This window comes from Rana temporaria, chromosome 5 (genome assembly GCF_905171775.1).
Source record: "Rana temporaria chromosome 5, aRanTem1.1, whole genome shotgun sequence".
Classification (NCBI taxonomy): domain Eukaryota; kingdom Metazoa; phylum Chordata; class Amphibia; order Anura; family Ranidae; genus Rana; species Rana temporaria.
In genome coordinates this window covers 236,764,388-236,783,538 of record NC_053493.1, presented here as the reverse complement: position 1 = coordinate 236,783,538, position 19,151 = coordinate 236,764,388, and the positions used below count along the sequence as shown (strand labels likewise).

Sequence of the window (19,151 nt, the reverse complement as noted above, 5' to 3'; positions counted from 1 at the left end):
ATTTCCCAAAAGTATTTTGCACAAAGTATGGCCAGCCTTAGAGTGCCTACACTCTGTATGAAGGCGCACAGCCACTTTTGGATAGCAGCATTGTTTGTCTGTCTGGGGGTAGCGAGGATTGCACTGGTATTAAAAGCACTAGCGGATTTAAATACAACAACAAATTTAAGTCTAACTCTAGGTAACACTTTTTAAGCAGTTTCAATTTTTTCCTTTTGGGATAAATGTTTTACGTAAAAGCTGATCATCGTAGGCACCCCTGTCGGTGTTAAAAACAAATGCAGCCATCACATCTAAAAATTGCAAAGCTTCAATATGTTTCCTTTTGGGTGTTAATACCACTTTTAAAGCGGAGGTCCCACGAAAAAAAAAAAAATATTAAAAGCCAGCAGCTACAAATACAGCAACTGCTGACTTTTACTATATGGTCACTCACCTGTCCAGGGCACCCGCGATGTCGGCAGCCGAAGCCGATCTGTCGCTTGAGGATTGGCTGCTGCCGCCGCCATTCTCGTTAAGGGAATCAGGAAGTGAAGCCTTTGCTGCTTCACTTCCTGGTTCCCTACTGCGCATGCGTGCGCCGCGCTGCGCATCCTCACTGGTCTCTGCTGTCTTCTGGACAGAATCGACACCAGAAGTGGTGTAGGCCACCTTGGGGATCTATGCCAAGAGGTGGGAGCAAATACCTGTATTACACAGGTATTTGCTCCCTCCTCCCCCTGAAAGGTGCCAAATGTGACACCGGAGGGGGGCAGGAATCCAAAAAACGGAAGTTAAATTTTTGGGTGGAACGCTACTTTAAGTTGCAACGGTACTGATGGGTGTGCACAGCCACGGCAGTGACTCTGTGCATCCCAGCGACTGCAAATATTCTCCTTGTTGCATCCAACGTGCAGTCCTGCTATCGATTGTGACCCATTTAAGCAATTCATACTTCATATTCCCATCGCACACATTCCTGGTTGAGCTGTCAAATTTGGGTGATGCAGCAACAACCACCTGGATACTGGTTCAAGTCCCAATGAAGATATTTGCCAGCACCCCATGGAACGATGTGAATAGAGTCCAAACGGATAATTTATTGCATGATCACAACACAAGGAGAGTGCAATGTTTTGGAGTCACGCAGGACCCCTTTCTTCAGGCATGTGAGGCAATTTAAGCAATTGAGGCCACCCTGCTTTCTCCCCCATAGACATGTGCCATGCACATGGTTGCACTGTGGCGGTGTGGGATTTACCGGATTAAAATGGGTATGAGGAGGCAACCTATCGCCACCTGTCAAATGCCTTCAAAAGTGATCTGACCGCAAATCACTTTTGCAGAGGTGTGGCAGCTGCATGTGTAAAACGTATCCTTAGTGTGTTGTGTATTGATTTTTCATGCAGTGTATTTGCTGGCTATTTTGTCCAGTTTGACAACCTTATTTAAATGCTTTCTGAAACTATATATTACTTGTGTTTCAGGTTGGTGAAGAATTTATTTCAGCTTGCCAGGGAACATAAGCCCTCAATCATCTTTATTGATGAGATTGATTCACTGTGCGGGTCAAGAAGTGAGAATGAAAGTGAGGCTGCTCGCAGAATTAAAACGGAGTTCCTGGTACAAATGCAAGGCAAGATATGACTCTTCTAACACCTAATCTTGAGCATTTATGGGCTTGACATGTCATTCAAAATTTTATTTTATTTTTTTATGTTGAAAACAGGTGTTGGAGTTGACAATGAAGGCATCTTGGTTCTTGGAGCGACAAATATACCATGGGTATTAGACTCTGCAATCCGGAGGCGGTAAGTACGTTTTGTTACAGGTGTTTTTGTTTGTTCCCTGATGATGGAGCATTTATTTTATTTTTTTATTTTATTATTACATTTTCTTACAAGTGTTACAGAAAGCATATGTCACCATTTTTCATCATACATGAATGAATTAAATAGTTCAGCTTTAGAGTGTTTTGTTGGTCCATACAATAATCATTTATATAGATCAGGGCTCGAAAAATCCCAGACGCTAGGTCGCAATTGCGACTAGAAATTGCACCCTGGTGCCTGGGCTTTTGTCGGGCCATTCACTGTTGGCCGCTGCAGACATAGGGTACCCAACCGCGCACAGTCCCAGATCCCACAGGGAATAGAGCGTGCACAACAGCACACTTTATCACTCCCTCTGACCTTCTAGTCATGTGCACCCTGAGCTATCACCGCCTACACTGGTGGCTCCCGCCGGGGACACTTGCTCAGTCCACAGAAGTGAAGCTCGGCCTGACGTGATCGACGGCTCCTTCGCAAAGTTTGGTAGCTATACAGCCTGCACATTCCATAAAGCAATTGGATGATAGTTGGAAAAGTGACAGCGATGTGATTGGTTGGCATGAGGCGTGGAATGCAGTCCTGATGCTGTTATTGGACAATAGTTTTCATGGGGTGGAGAGTCAGCGTCCTGGTTGTGGCAAAGCTGAGGGGCGAGCAGAGGGCTGGTGGAATTGTCTATTTTGGAGTGAGTTCTACAGCTTTGGGGCTTGAATTGCGTGCGTTCGTGCGTGCGCTAGAGCTAGGACATTCTGCTGGCAGCCATGCATGTGTCCATATACTTCGCACAATCTACAACTTCTCTGCCTTAAAGAGAACCAGTCAGGACTGAGCTTGTGGAAGAATTGTTATATGTTCAGACTTTAAAGGGTTTGTTCACCTTTTATAATAAAATTTGCAGTACAGCCAAGGAGGCCCAGAAGTTTACAAATCATCTCCTTGCATCACCCTGCAGACCCCAGGACTAGCGTGTACTTTTTACTTCAAGGGTCAGTCCACTTTACAAAAAAATCTGTCATGTAGATAAAAATAAACTGTGTTCCTATGAACAATATTAAATTATGTACCCCTCCATAGCTGAATTCCATGGCCTTCCCTAGGACATTTCTCTGAGGGACTAGTCACTTCCGCCCTCACATTCAAACACTGCACATGCACTTTCTTCCCTGTTGCCATGGTGATGAACTCGGCATCATGGCACTGGGGTAGGTGGTGCACATCGCGTGTGTGGCGTTTGAATCTGAGAGTTTGAGAGAGAGAGCATCAGTGGCTGGAGTGCCACGGCAACATCTCTCCTGGATTCAGATGCAAGTGTGCCATCTACTGTGTTGTCATGGCATTGTGCTGGGCATCTTAGAAATTGGAGGGAATCTATTCATGGCATTTAAATCAGAGAGCGTGTACTGTTGTTGTGGCAGAAGGGAGTACCCTATGTCGTGCATCTGTAAAGATGCACATCAGGGCTACATAAGAGAAGGGGATTTGTCGTTGAAAATAAAGCTTTGTTAGTTTAAAAAAAAAAAACTGGCTCCTAGATTAAATAGCATATTTGTCAAGCACTGATATAGATATTTCTCTTTCGTTCATAGACGGACACAGCCTTCATTGACCTTAGGGTTATGCTTCTTCCTACCAGGAGATTTAGGCAGAATTCTACAGCACTTAAGGTGTTAAAAACTTTCCCTCATGCTGCTCCTCCCAGGGGGCGTGGCTCCCCCAGGCATAACCCACACCCTGCTTTAGCAGCCTCAGTTTGTTTTCTGCCTAACGACAGGAGGTCAAGGCTATCTCTGGAGTTCCTGGACTCTGGAGTTTTTTTCTGGCGATTTTTCTCGCTTTTTTTATTATTTTGTTCCTGCATTTTTGAATCCTGCGATTCTTCTATCAACAGCCGACTGGGTGACAGGCTGGGTCCTCGACTCTTGTAGTCCCCCCATGTTCGGCCTTCGAGCGTGTGCCGGCCCTCAGCTCAGCTTTGGGACGTCCACGACAGGCCCCATTGCTCCAGGGGCGGCCGGGGAACTTTGGTTCTAGGGCACACATATGACCGGTCTCTATGGCTTTGTCACAGTGTGTCTGGCCGACAGCCATGCCGTTTACGGACGTTGGTTCTGTCTGGAATACCTCCAGCCGGGTAGTCGCAGGACAGGTAAGTAGTGGCCCCTTACTCAGGTAAGTGGTCTGGCTGGTGGTTTCCCTGGGGAGGTCGACTGAGGGTCCGCCCTGCTTTCCTCTCTTCCCTTCCTCTCCCTCCTTCCCCTGACTGGGTAGTGGCTGTGAAGGGGGGCCTCCTGGGTTTCTTTGTTACCACCGGGGCCCGTGTGTTGTTAGGGGGACTGTGTTGTTACTCTGGGGGGTGCTGCTGTGTGCTGCTGTGTTCTATGAGGTAATTTTTACCTCAGACAGCGGCCGTCTTGGAAATCTCCTTGGTAACGCTGTGATTCTTTTCTGAGGTAACAGACAAAGCAGTCAGTGCTGCTGTGTTCTATGAGGTAATTTTTACCTCAGACAGCGGCCGTCTTGGAAATCTCCTTGGTAACGCTGTGATTCTTTTCTGAGGTAACAAAGCAGTCAGTGCTGCTGTGTTCTATGAGGTAATTTTTACCTCAGATGGTGGCCATCTTGGAAATCTCCTTGGTAACACTGTGATTCTTTTCTGAGGTAACAGACAAAGCAGTCAGTGCTGCTGTGTTCTATGAGGTAATTTTTACCTCAGATGGTGGCCATCTTGGAAATCTCCTTGGTAACGATGTGATTCTTCCCTGAGACACAGCCTCTGGTCAGTTTTAGTGCTGTTACAGTTTTAGTGCTGTGAATCTTCCATGAGGTGAATACACATCACAGTCAGCACATCAGAGCACACCTGAGGTTTTTCAGCTCCCTCTGCAGCTGGGTGGGGTGGTGAATACCGGGGGCCCCCATGCTCTGCAATAGCAGCAAGGAGGTGACCAGTGGGTTTTTTTGTCCTGCCTTGCAGGGTGGGTGACTCAGCGCTGACACTATGGAACTCAAGCTATGCCTGAGTTAACCCTTAATGCCCCTCCCCCTGCCACATCTGTTATGTTGGCTGTCCTGGGTTTCTTGCCAGGTTTGAAGCAGCTAGTGCCCGGATGGGGGGTAAAAAAGCGCCCCCTCCCTGAAGCCTGCTTCTGGGGATGACACAGAATCGCTGTTTTTTTCTGGTTCTGTTATGTCAGAGGCTGCGGGTTTTAACCCTTATGGATAGTGAGGATGACTCTGCTGCAGTCAGTTGCTGGCAAGAATTTGTTGGAGCTCTTGTTTCTGCGGTGCGTGAGGCTCTAAAAATTGAGGATGTGGCGGAGACACCTCCGTGTCAGTACCAGCAGACTACCACGCATCGCTGAAGTGTTTCCTTGTGTTCCTTATTTGGACTATATGTTATACAAGGAATGGAATGCATCGCAAAAAGTTTGTCAAAAAACTTTGCAACCCGTTACCCCCTTGAGGGGGGCTTTAAAAAAAAAAAAAAAAAAGTAGGTCTCTCCTCCGCCAGTGGACCCCCCTGTGTCCAGACTGCGCAAGGCCACCACATTGCCTGTGGAAGGGGCTCCTGCATTTCAGGATCCCGCTGATAGGAGAGTGGAGGCCGTGGCCCGCTCCCTATTCACGGTGGTGGGTTCGACGGTGAGGCCGGCTCTGGCCGGGGCCCTGGCAGGCCCCGACTAAAAGGGCGAAGCTCCTGCTGCAGGAGCTGGAAGAAGGACCTCTAAGGTGGCCTTGGTGATCACCGTTAAGGGTGAACGGTCCTTTTGGGTCTTCCCTGACTGGCATCATTGAGGATGCCACAGGTGGTAAGCGCATGCTGTTCCCACGGTTTGGGAAGGGCTAGGGACCTCGCCCTGTGCAAGGACCCTCCTTGCCTACCTCCGAGCGTTTTTTCGCTCGCCCTGTGCGGTGGGGGTAGGTCTACATGGTGCTTGAATCCCCGCTGCGGGGTAGCAGCGCACCGGATACCGCATGCCTAACAAGTCTGCGGACATACCTGCTTCCGCCTGAAGGTCTGCTCCCGCCCGTGTCTCGGGTGGGAGACTGGCTTCGCATTGCGAAGTGTTTTCCTTGGGGTACAAGATTGAGTTTCTCTCTTGTCTGCCAAACAGGTTTTTTCCCTCCGGCTTCTGGCCTCCTCCGGTTCGCCGGTTGACTCCGTCAGGGGCTGTCCAGGATCTTCTGGTCAGGGGAGTGATTGTGCCGGTTCCCTCGTTGGAACGGTCTCGGGGTTTTACTCCATTCTGTTTGTGTCCCCATGGAGGATGGGGCCCGGTCGATCCTGGGCCTCAAGTCCCTCGTTTTGTTTTGTCAGGTTTTTCTGGCATCCTTGGATGTCATGAACGTGTACCTGCATATCCTCAAACCACCAGAGATTCTGTGCTTTGCGGTCGGGGGGGACCATTTTCAATGGTGTCCTTCCCATTCGGCGGGTTTTCGCCAAGGTGCTCGTACCGATACTGGCCCGGCTGTGACAGCGGGGGTTTGTTATCATGGGATGTCTGGACGACATTCTCCTACGAGCTTCTTCGAGCTCTGCATTGGTGGAGCCGTGTCTATCACGTGTCAGGCTCTCCGAGTGTTCGGCTGGTTTCTGGATTGTCCTGAAATCAGGGTTGATTCCGTCTCAGGGATACCTGAGACTGGTCCTGGATTCCTCCGGGGCGGGAGTGTTTTTCTCCTAGCGGAAAAACTTCAGACTCTGCTATCTGCTGTGCAGCAGTTGCCGACCCAGAAGCGGTCATCTCTGCGATTCTGCAGGAAGGTTCTGGGTCAGTTGGTAGCCTCTTTCGAGGCGGTTCCGTATGCCCAATTCCACGCCAGGGTACTACGGAGGGAACTGCTGTCACGATGGGACTAGCTTCCGTCATCTCTGGATTACCAGATTCAGTTGAGTCATCTGATCATGTCTCCCCTGGTATGGTGGCTGGCGTTTCCGGTGCTTCGGGCCGGAAAGTCATTTTTCTGCAGGCCACTGGACAGTGGTCACGACGGATGCCAGCCTCTCCGGTTGGGGAGGGGCGCTTGGGGCACCCAGTCAGCCCAGGGGCACTGGACTCAGGTGGAGTCCTGCCTACTGATCAACGTTCTGGAGCTCCGAGCAATCAAGCTTTGCCTTACCAGGTGGTCCCTGGATCTACAGGGCCGACCGGTCAGGATCCTGTCCGATAACACCACGTCCGTGGCGTAGGTTGATCATCAGGGATGCACACGGAGTTCTGTTGCAGCGACGGGGGTCGCGCGCATCCTTTCGGTGGGCTGAAGGGTCCGTTCCGGCTCTATCGGCCGGGTACATTCCGGGAATACGGAATTGGCTAGCCGACTACCTAAGTCGCACTGCACTGGGCCAAGGAGAGTGGTCTCTCCACCCGCAGGTGTTTCGGGGTCTGTGCCGAAAGTGGGGCACTCCGGACGTGGACCTTCTAGCGTTCCGTCTCTATATCGGTAGGTGCCACGGTTCGTGGCCAGGTTTAAGGACCCGTGGGCGGACGCGTCAGGCGCGTTGGTGGCTCCTTGGGGTCGCTGTCGCCTACTTTACACCTTCCCTCCTCGGAAGCTTCTTCCTCGCCTGCTGCGCAGAGTAGAAGCTGTAGGGATTCTATCGGTCCTGATTGCCCCAGATTGGCCGCGTCGCTTCTGGTACGCGGACCAGGTGCGTCTGCTGGCAGACGCCCCCTAGCGTCTTCCCCTGGGAATTGATTTTCTGTTACAGGGTGCAATCTTCCACCCTGTTTCACAGCCACCGGCCTTAGCGGCGTGGCTGTTGAGAGCCAGGGGCTTAAGGACCGAGGCCTATTGGGCTCGGTGGTCTCTACCGTGCTGCCTGCACGGAGGTCTACCTCACGTAGGTTTTTTCCTCATACATGGAAGGCCTACTTCTCTGTGTGTGGGGAGATGAACTGGCACTCTCGTACATGCGTTGTGTACAGGATTCTGCTGTCTTTGCAGCAGGGAGTGGTTCAGGCTCTCGCCTTACGTACGGTTAGGAGCCAGATTTCTGCTCTGGCTGTTTTTTACTTGCAGCGACCCTTGGCATAGCACTCCTGGGTGCGTGCGTTGGGTCACGGGGTCTGGCAGGTGGCCCCTCCGGTGCGCCCTCCATTACCCCCATGGGACTTGAATTTAGTCCTTTCAGTGCTTCGGGATGCTCCCTTTGAGGACATTCGGGAGGTTTTTTGTTTTATTGTCACAAAAGGTGATTTTATTTCTGGTAGCAATTACCTCGATCAGACGGGTGTCTGTCTGTTCTGGTGGCCTTGTCTTGCAAGGCTCCCTGCTTGGTCATCCGTAAGGATGAGGTGGTGCTGCGGCCGCAGCCGTTTTTCTCCCTAAGGTCGTTTCGGCTTTTCACTTGGATGTGGACATTGTTCTTCCATCCTTGTGTCCTCAGCCGAAGAACCCGAAGGAGGCCACTTTACATTCTTTGGATGTGGTTCGGGCCCTTCGAGTTTACTTGTCGGCGACAGCTCCGTTCCGGATGTCGGACTCGCTGTTCGTGTCTGTGTCCGGTCCCAGTAAGGGCCTGGCAGTTTCGTCGGCCACCATTTCCAGGTGGATCCGACGGATTGTGCTTCAGGCCTATGCCCTGAAGGGCGGGCGCCCCCCTTTCGGGTCATGGCGCATTCGACCAGGGCGATCGGGGCCTCTTGGGCTTTCCGACACCAAGCCTCTGTGTTACTGGTGTGTAAGGCTGCGACCTGGTCGTCGGTCCACGCTTTTTCAAAGTTTTATATGGTGGATGTGAGTGCATCTTCGGATGCCTCCATTGGCCGCAGGGTGTTACAGGCGGCAGTTTAAGGTTGGAGTTCCTCCGTTGAGTAACTCCGGTTTTTGTTTGGGGTGTAACCTGTTTTTGCTGTGTTATTTTTCCCACCCCTCGAATTTTTTTGACACTGCTTGGGGACGTCCCTAAGGTCAATGAAGGCTGTGTCCGTCTATGAACGAAAGAGAAAAAAGGATTTTTGTACTCACCGTAAAATCCATTTCTCTGAGTTCATAGACGGACACAGCACCCACCCCTCCTTTGTTTGTACTGCTTGTTACGAACTGAGGCTGCTAAAGCAGGGTGTGGGTTATGCCTGGGGGAGCCACGCCCCCTGGGAGGAGCAGCATGAAGGAAAGTTTTTAACACCTTAAGTGCTGTAGAATTCTGCCTAAATCTCCTGGTAGGAAGAAGCATAACCCTAAGGTCAATGAAGGCTGTGTCCGTCTATGAACTCAGAGAAATGGATTTTACGGTGAGTACAAAAATCCTTTTTTTTTTTACTATATATATATATATATATATATATATATATATATATATATATATATATATATATATATATATATATATATATATATATATATATATAATATTTTGGTGGCTCTTGATGCACTGACTCCAGCCTCAGTCCACTCCACTTTTTAGAGTTTCACCAGTATATTTATCCTGACACCTTCCTCTTCACAAGCAATCAAGAAAATCCTTCTATTTAACATTCAGAAATGTTTGATCTGCATTTACATACAGCTAGTGTTGCTTTGTGATGCAAATGCCATTATGTTGTATATTCATTGTATAATCTGAAACTTCATGTTTGCATCTTATGTTTTTTTTTGTTTTTGTTTTCTTAACATTTTCTTAACATTTTGTCAATTCTTCTGTGTTGGTCACGTGCTGCACAGCATTTAGTCACAAGTTTTAATCTTATTTTTTCAGATTTGAAAAGCGAATTTACATTCCTCTTCCAGAAGCACACGCCCGAACAGATATGTTTAAACTTCATCTTGGAACTACAGCTCACAACCTCACAGATGCAGATTTTCGAGACCTGGGGAATAAAACAAATGGTTACTCTGGTGCTGATATCAGCGTAATTGTGCGAGACGCCTTAATGCAGCCTGTCAGGAAAGTTCAGTCTGCAACGCACTTTAAAAAGGTACTTTACCATTTCCCACTTTGCTAAGTGCTGATTATTCCTTTTGTAGGTTGTATTTACATATCTGTAGTAGTTCAGCCTGAAGACATAAGGGGGTGACAGCTTAACTAATTTTTCTATAGAAATATACACTTTTGTAGTTCACCTCAAAATCGATTTTATCATATGTAATACCCGTGTCTTAAATGGTAACCCTACACTGGTTGCACACGATTTTAGTGTTTAACAGTGAAATAGTTGGCGTATGTACAACTGAGATTTGGCAAGGTGACTGAACTGTGCAGACAGCTTTATAAAATGTCTTCTGTACTGGGTACAGATATTTTATTCTTTTTAGGCCCATTTCTCGTAATTAAATGTGTGGATGGGTTTTATACCAGCTTAACCTTTGCTGCCTACAGATATTTGGTACAGTGTTTACAACAAAACAGTCTTGCTTGTTTTATACATATTTATTACATTGAAGGACACCTACAGTGGGGGAAAAAAAGTATTTGATCCCCTGCAGATTTTTTAGGTTTGTGCACTTGCAAAGAAATTAAGGGTCTGTAAATTCTACTATAGGTTTATTTTAAATTATAGAGATCATCAACCAGAAATCCAGACAAAACACATGATACAAATGTTATAAATTGAATTGCCGTTCAGTGAGTAAAATAAGTATTTGATCCCTTGCCAACCAACAGTAATTCTGGCTCCCACAGACTGGCTACAGTATGTGCTTATGTGGCACACGATTAGTGCTGTCAATTTAAGAAGGTGCTTCTAGCGACAACTCATGTGTATAAAAGAAACCCGATCACAGAATCTTTCTTTCATTCAAACTGATCATGGGCAATACCAAAGAGCTGTCAAAGGACATCGGGACAAGATTGTAGATCTGCACAAGGCTGGAATGGGCTACAAGACCATCAGCAAGAAGCTTGATGAGAAGGAGACAACTGTTGCAGAGATTTATTCGCAAATGAAAGAAATGCAAAATAACCAATCCCCCTCGGTCTGGAGCTCCGTGCGAGATTTCACCTCATGGTGTAGGGATGATCATGAGAAAAGTTAGGAATTGGCTCAGAACTACACGGGAGGAGCTTGTAAATCTCAAGGCAGTTGGGACCACAGTCGCCAAACAAACCACTGGTAACACAATACGCCACAAGGGATTGAAATCCTGCAGCACCCACAATGTCCGCCTCAAGAAGGCACATGTACAGGCTTGCCAATGAATATCTAAATGATTCAGAGAAGGATTGGGAGAAAGTGCTGTGGTGAGATGAGACCAAAATTGATCTCTTTGGCATTAACTCGACTCGCCGTGTTTGGAGGAAGAAAATTGCTGATTTTGACCCTAAGAACCCCATCTCTACAATCAAGCATGAAGGTGGAAACTAGGGTTGTCCCGATACCACTTTTTTAGGACCGAGTACAAGTACCGATACTTTTTTTCAAGTAGTCGCCGATACCGAATACCGATACTTTTTTTAAATGTGTCCCCAAATGCAGCCATGTCCCTCACATATGCAGCAATGTCCCTCTAGCCATGTCCCTCACATATGCAGCCATGTCCCTCCAGCCATGTCCCTCCATACCTTTGCCGCCGAAAGCCGCCGCATGGAGAAAATCACAGCATTCATTTGAATAGCTGTTTTGCCCGCGTGTATAGACACTCCCCCTTGCTCGGGATTGGACAGATCACGATCACCCATCCAATCCCGAGCAAGGGGGAGTGTCTATACGTGCGGGAACACTACAGCTATTCAAATGAAAGCTGTGATGTTCCCGCACGGCGTTTAACCCATGCGACGGCTTTCGATTCGGCGATGCGGCGGCTTTCGATGGGGCGGCAGCGGCGGGGGGGGGGGGGCTAAGTATTCTATTTAGGTATCGGGGGTATTTGCACGAGTACGAGTACTCCCGCAAATACTCGGTATCGGTACCGATACCGATACTGGTATCGGTATCTGGACAACCCTAGTGGAAACATTTATGCTTTGGGGGTTTCTCTGCTAAAGGTACAGGCCACAGACTTTGCCACATTAAGGTGCCGATGGAGGGGGCCATGTATTGTAAAATCTTGGATAAGAACCTTTTTTCTCTCAGCCAGAACACTGAAGATGGGTCTTCCAGCATGACCATGACCCAAAGCATACTGCCAAGGCAACAAAGGAGTGGCTCAAGAAGCACATTAAGGTCATGGAGTGACCTAGCCAGTCTCCAGATCTTAATCCTATAAAAAAATGTAAGGAAGGAGCTGGAACTTCGAGTTGCTAAGCGAAAACCTTAAGGATTTAAAGAAGATCTGTGAAGAGTGGACCAGAATCCCCCCTGAGATGTGTGTAAACCTGGTAACTAACTACAAGAAACCTCCTTACCTCTGTGCTTGCCAACAAGGGTCTCTCCACCAAATACTAATGCCGCGTACACACGGTTGTTTTTTGTGATGAAATAAAACAACGTTTTTATCATGAAACAAAACGTTTTTCAAACTTCATTTTAAAAAACAACGTTGCCTACACACCATCGTTTTTTCAAAATGCTCTAGCAAAGCGCGGTTACGTTCAGCACGTACGACGGCACTCTGTTCCATTCAAGCTTGTGTCATAACTTGCTTCTGAGCATGCGCGGGTTTAAAAACGTTGTTTTAAACGTCGTTTTACCCACACACTATCATTTTAAATGACACAAAAAATGACATTTTGAAAAACAACATAAAAAATTGAAGCATGTTCGAATTTTTTTTTTTGTCGTTTTTCAGAAGACATAAAATGAAGTTTTCCCCACACACGTTTTTTCATCACAAAAAACGACCATGTGTACGCGGCATAAGTCATGTTTTGCTTGGGCATCAAATACTTATTTTACTCGCTGAACTGCAACTCTCCATTTTAAAATTATACCTATGATAAAAAAAAATCATAAACCCTTCATTTCTTTGAAAGTGGGCAAACTTACAAAATCTGCAGGAATCCAACAAAATGTATTGCTTTTTTTCCCTGTGCAATAAATCTTTTTAGTTTTATTTCAATAATCCTAAAGTTTGTAAATTAAATACAATGGATAGTAAAGCATTACTTGTCTTTTAGTTGTTTGTATAATATTACTTTATTTGCTCAATTGAATAAGATGCCAGAACAGTAACCGAAGTGTGTTGATTTTCTAGGTACGAGCGAAATCTCCTCTGAGTCCAAATGAGATCTGTGATGATATGCTTACTCCCTGTTCTCCTGGAGATCCGAATGCCGTTGAAATGACATGGGTGGATGTACCTGGAGATAAGTTATTGGAACCTATCGTAGGCGCAGTAAGTCAGAGCTTATGCAAATTCAAAAATCCCGCAAACAATTTTCAGTTCTTTTGCTTTAATTTAAGGGGAACTAAAACCATTTTGTTTCCTTGTAGTTGGAGTACTTCTTACTTTTATTTTGTATATTACTTCAATGCTGCAGTATTGTTTTGGACATGTTCTGCTTGTCATTGTTTATAATTTCTTCAGAGTGAGTCATGCGAGTCACAAGGTTTCATTATTCTCCAAGCAGCAATTACATTATTACAGCAGTGACTTCACTATGTTAAGTCCGTCAAGCTGATTATGGTCATCTAGAAAATACAATGCAGTGCATCAGAATTGGTGTTACTGTACAGATGACATTCTGAGCAAGATCTCACAAAAGTGAGTACACCCCTTACATTTTTGTAAATATTTTATTATATATTTTCATGTGACAACACTGAAGAAATTTCACTTTGCTACAATGTAAAGTAGTGAGTGTACAGCTTTATAACAGTGCCAATTTGCTATGAAAGGGTCTGGTATGGCATTATGCTGAACATCTGTGTTTTCAGGAGACCCAGGAAATGGTCGGCTCCACGCTGACTAGCTTTAAACCGCGGAAGCGAAAATGACGTCACCAGCACGGGGCGGGAGGAAGGGGTCAGGACTGTCTCTGTGAATGGGAGGCTTCGCGCTCGGAACTCGCAGCTCCTTCTACTGGCCACTTTAAATGGCAGACTAAGGACATGATTACTGGAACCATGTCCTGTAGTCTGAGACCAAGATAAACTTATTTGGTTCAGATGTCAAGCGTGTGGCGACAACTAGGTGAGGAGTACAAAGACAAGTGTGTCTTGCCTACCGCCAAGCATGGTGGTGGGCATGTCACGGTCTGGGGCTGCATGGGTGCTGCCAGCACTGGGGAGCAACAGTTCATTGAGGGAACCATCAGAGCATAATCTCCTCCCTTTCGAAGACTGGGCTGCAGAGCAGTATTCCAACATAACGACCACAAACACACCTCCAAGACGACCACTGCCTTGCTAAAGAAGCTGAGGGTAAAGGTGATGGACTGACCAAGCATGTCTCCAGACCTAAACCCCTCTTGAGCATCTGTGGGGCATCCTCAAACGGAATGTGGAGGAGCGCAAGGTCTCTAAACTCCACCAGCTCTGTGATGTGATCATGGAGGAGTGGAAGAGGACTCCAGTGGCAATCTGTGAAGCTCTGGTGAACTCCATGCCCAAGCAGGTTAAGGCAGTGCTGGAAAATAATGGCAGCTACACAAAATATTGACACTTTGACCCCAATTTGGAAATTTTCACTTAGGGGTGTACTCACTCACATGGCTGTGTGTTGAGTTATTTTGAGGGGACAGAACATTTACCCTGTTATACAAGTTGTACACTCACTACTTTACATTGTAGCTAAGTGTCATTTCTTTAGTGTTGTCACATGACAAGATATCAAATTATTTACAAAAATGTGAGGGGTGTACTCACTTTTGTGAGCTACTGTATGTTCTTAAGAACTGGCTCTTGACGACAAGTTGTCTGTGTTTCCTAGAAATGTGCAGTATGGAATAAAGGTATGAAATATTAGCCATGTAAGATTAAACATGAATTTTAACACTAGAATTATTCAATATTCAATAAGAATATTCATTAGCAACTTGCAGAAGCGTCAGGAATAATATCCTGATGGGTGTAACTCACTTGACCACAGAAGGTACAACTGGGTGCATTATGTAATTCACTGGGATTACATAAAATGTGAAAGTGTATGTAAACTCTAAACATAAACTGCTTTAACCACTACGCTACCTCCCACCGTCAAATGACGACAGGACAAAAAGCCTCTCGTTCTGGGAGGACGTCATACGACGTCCTCGCCTTCCCGAGCCACTAGGGGGCGTGCACCCACCACCGGGCACCCGTGATTGCCCAGTAACTAAGCAGGACCGTGGATCTCTGTGTGTAAACACTGAGATATACGTCCTGTCGGGGTGAGGAGACCGACGGTGGGTCGCTTGTACATGGGGGCACCAATTGGTCGCCTCCTCTCTGCTACTGGCCCGGCGACAGGGGGAGCAGGAGGGAGCCCCACGGTGACGTCATGGGCCGCGGACTTCCGGAAGTGATAACAGGTGGCAATTGTGGCACCGTAGGGGGAGGGGGGGGACAAATGAGCGCAAGATCCACTTTTGCGTGGAACTCTGCTTTAAGCACCAAAGTTTGGCGCCATTCCACAAGTGTGCAAATTTTTTAAAGCGCGACATTTATACAAAAAAATTAAGCTAATTTTACGTTTTATTTTTTTTATTTTTTTAATTCATGAATTTTTTTATTTTTTCCCCAAAAAAACATTTATAAAATTGCTGCGCAAATACAGTGTGACGTAAAAAGTTGCAACGACCGCCATTTAATTCCTTAGAATTTTTCATGTATGTTTGGAGGTTGAGTAAGTCATTTTCTAGCAAAATTATTTTTTTAGATTTTTACATGTAGGAAAGGAGTCCAGAATAGGCCCGGTATGGAAGTGGTTAAAGCCGCTGTCAAAAAAGGTCACCCGTGTTAAAGGTTTTTTTTTTTTTTTTTCCCCACACATATATTTTATATATTGAAAAACATTCCCCAGCTGCTGCAAGTATTCTGCCATCAGAAGAGTCCAATACGTGATCTGTCCTCAGGCCACTGTAGTTGCTCCTGCCAGCTTGTATGGCCTGTAGTGACAAGCAGCACGTGTGATTGGGGCGCAGTAAGACTTTGTAGTTGAGCCCTTTTTTTTTTTTTTTTTACCATCCCCATTATACTGCGGGGGTGTACACATGCCATGGTCGTGACAGGAATTCTACCCTCTGTTGCGCTCAGCTGGTGCCACGCTGCAACTTCCCCACACAACGCGGCAATACAATGCCTCACTGCCTGTCCAATCCTCTCTGAAGAGTGAACCGCCTTCGGGTAACACGCTTCAGAAAGCAAAGCAAGTGTAAGGCCCCATACACACGAGAGGATTTATCCGCGAATACGGTCCAGCGGACCGTTTCCGCGGATTTCCATGCGATGGAGTGTACTCACCATCGCATTGAAATCCGCGCCGAATTCCTCTGGCGATGACATGTCCCGCCGTCGCCGCGATTATGACGCGGCGACGTGCGCGACGCTGTCATATAAGGAATTCCACGCATGCGTCGAATCATTACGACGCATGCAGGGGATCCCTTCGGACGGATGGATCCAGTGAGTCTATACAGACCAGCGGATCCATCCGTTGGGATGGATTCCAGCGGATAGATTTGATAGCATGTCATCAAATATTTATCTGCTGGAAATCCATCCCAGGGGATAAATATCCGCGGAAACAGATCCGCTGGAGTGTACACACCATAGGATCTATCCGCTGAAACCCATTCGCTGGAATTTTTCAGCGGATGGATTCTATCGTGTGTATGGGGCCTTAGAATACTTGCAGCTGCTGGAGATCAGGGAGACGGTGGCATTTCAATATGCAAGCCACTGGAAAGGTAAGTAGATAAAAATGTATTATACAGGTAATTTTTGTAAAAGTGACCCTTTGGTGAGTGGTCTACAAATTAACTGTAAAATTCTTTCCATTTCAGCCTGATATGCATAGATCATTGGCTAGCACCAAGCCTACTGTGAACGATCAGGATCTGGAGAAATTAAAGAAATTCACAGAAGACTTTGGACAAGAAGGATAAATGGGCATGCAAACAGAAACAAGGTCATTTTTTGAAGCCTTTTTTTTCCTTATATTTTCTTGCAACAATATATATGGCATACCAAATATTTGCCTGTAAAACTGATTCTTCAAGTCGCGTGGACGTGATTTTCAATCCTACCAATAACTTTCTGAGCTGTATAATATACCAGAATCTGCTGTAAAGTCTGTATTAAAAAAAAAAAAAAAAATCCTGTAATGGCTTAGAGATCAACATAGACACTACTATGCGTCAAGAAGAAGCCTGTGGGACCACTGAGCAAGCATCCAAGGCCATATTATTTGTACTAGTATGTGTAAAATGATACAAGAACTTTATTGCTTGACCATGAGTTCAAATTATTAGCACTTCTAAAATGTATGTTCATAAAGAAGAAAGTTTTGCTTTGAAATAAAGTCAGGCAATTCATAAATATGTGCAATCAGTCCTTTAGCCCACCACTGAAGGACACTAGGTAAAATTATTCAATTAAAAACTAGTTTTAATAAAATATTTCTAAAGCCTACAGGATTAATGTAACTTTTTCCCTTTTTTCAGTTTTCGTTTTCAGCAAAAGTATAAGATAATACGGATGTACACCTTTTTTATGTGGTGGTGTGTTATTATTTTTATTTTATTTTTTCCTTCTTCATTTTTTGTTTTGTTCTAGAAAAATGTAACTGTTTAGATTATTATGCAACATATTCTGTATATATCTATTTTTTTACATTTCCAGGTGCATAGATTTGTCAATCGCATGCCAAATTATTACAGCAGGACTAAAAGGAATTTATTGCAAGCATGTACTTTATCTTCCAAGTCCAAATTTCAGACTTTAATAACAAAACAGTCGCAATCCTGTTACAGCCCAGAGGATTCTAATGTCCTGGGAACAAAAATTTCCCTTTCTTCACAGATGCCTTGGTTAAATGAGAGCAAAAATACATACTGTATATCTGTGACCTCGGAGTATAGCTGAATGTATTTTGCTACAACCTTTACAGGTTTGACCCAAGTAGTGCCTTGTAAGGTAGGCTGTTTAGATTTAGTTTTTGTTTAGAAGTCAGTACAATCCATGGGGCTAGATTGTTTTAGCCATATGTATGTAGTAATTCCATCAAGCTCGCTGTTTATGGATTTTTCCATTTCTGCAGTTATTCCTAATGACATTCTTGTCAATGGTTTGGTTTTGGGCTTATGTACTGTATGTGTGAAATCATAGAACTGTTAAATCATCTGTTTACTTCAATAAACTTCTATTCACTACAAGTAAAATGTGATCTTATATTTTTCTTTTCTTTTTAATATTTTGTTCTGATAGATGGAAAAATCAGATGTGTGGAGGTGCACTAGAAGCATCTGGCAAATTTTGCCTTTCATCAATTTAGAATGGTCCGAAAATTGCAAAGATGTTGGTTACTTACAGTTCCTTTTTATTGTATTGGACTACATTGTACATTGCAGATTTAAAACTGATATTTTCTATAGCCCATAGTAACAGACAAGATTGCAGTGTTCATCATTTTAAAGGAAGCATGTTAAAATTAAATATGGTGGCTATGTCTGCTTATATTAAATGCTAGTTGCCTGGCTGTCATGCGAGTCCCTTGTTTTAAAACTTCAAAAGAGCTGTATGGGAATATTTTTTATTTTGGAATCCTATTTACATAGGTGGATGCAGCATCGATCTTCTGCCGACTCTAAGGCTAAGAACCGAGCTCGGTTCTCAGAGCTCCCTTAGCAGGGAGCTGGGGACTGACATTCACCACTGTCTGATCTGCCCCTCCAGCGTCGCTGGAGTGCTGGGCTGTGGAGGGTGCGGTAGTGGCCAGCTCAGCCTCTCAGTGGCTTGCTGAGGGACTGAGCCGGGTGCCAGTCCAGGCATGTGGGTGGATTCTGATCATATGGTCACGATCTTTCCCAAACCTGGACCAGCTATGTGACCTCAGCCGGCAGCGGACTTTAGCCCGGGGTCTGCTAAAAACTTCTGTGATCCACAAGAGAAGTACAGCCAAACAAGCTTTGTCTGTTCTCCTCCTTTGTAAGTGAAAGACCTGAAACAAGTGTGCCAATTAGGCTTCCTTACTTTTCTTTGATTTTTCTAATTGTCTTTTTTTCCAGGTCATTGATTAAATATATTGATGGAAAATGCAAAACTGCCTGGCAGCTAGCATTTTCAGAAGGAGAGGTACACAATGGCTGCCCTCCTGTTTATCTCATGGCACGTTTTCTCTAACCCTTTCGTTGCCAATGACGTATACGACACTTCATGGCATTAAAATAACCTCCTTTTTTTTTTTTATCAGTCAGCCCCTGGTTTCATTGCAGAAGTGATAAGGGTGACTTTAAAGCTGTCATATTACTTATACAGGCTCTGGAGTGGTGTGTATATATATATATATATATATATATATATATATATATATATA

At 45.5% G+C, this 19,151-nt stretch overlaps 1 protein-coding gene across 3 annotated transcripts in view; it reads left to right on the top strand.

The window, feature by feature from the left end:
* VPS4B (vacuolar protein sorting 4 homolog B) overlaps positions 1-18,304 on the top strand; it is a 44,657-nt gene extending 26,353 nt beyond the window's left edge. The window contains exons 7-12 of one of the 3 annotated variants that reach the window (XM_040353610.1): positions 1,467-1,615; positions 1,709-1,790; positions 9,517-9,736; positions 12,891-13,031; positions 16,621-16,745; positions 18,044-18,304. In XM_040353610.1, the coding sequence (XP_040209544.1) occupies positions 1,467-1,615; positions 1,709-1,790; positions 9,517-9,736; positions 12,891-13,031; positions 16,621-16,722 (694 nt within the window). In that variant the 3' untranslated portion in view covers positions 16,723-16,745; positions 18,044-18,304. Of the gene's footprint in view, positions 1-1,466; positions 1,616-1,708; positions 1,791-9,516; positions 9,737-12,890; positions 13,032-16,620; positions 17,998-18,043 lie in introns of those variants that run through there. The other 2 variants (XM_040353609.1, XM_040353608.1) reach the window with 2 other exon arrangements.
* The last annotated feature ends 847 nt before the right edge of the window (positions 18,305-19,151 follow it).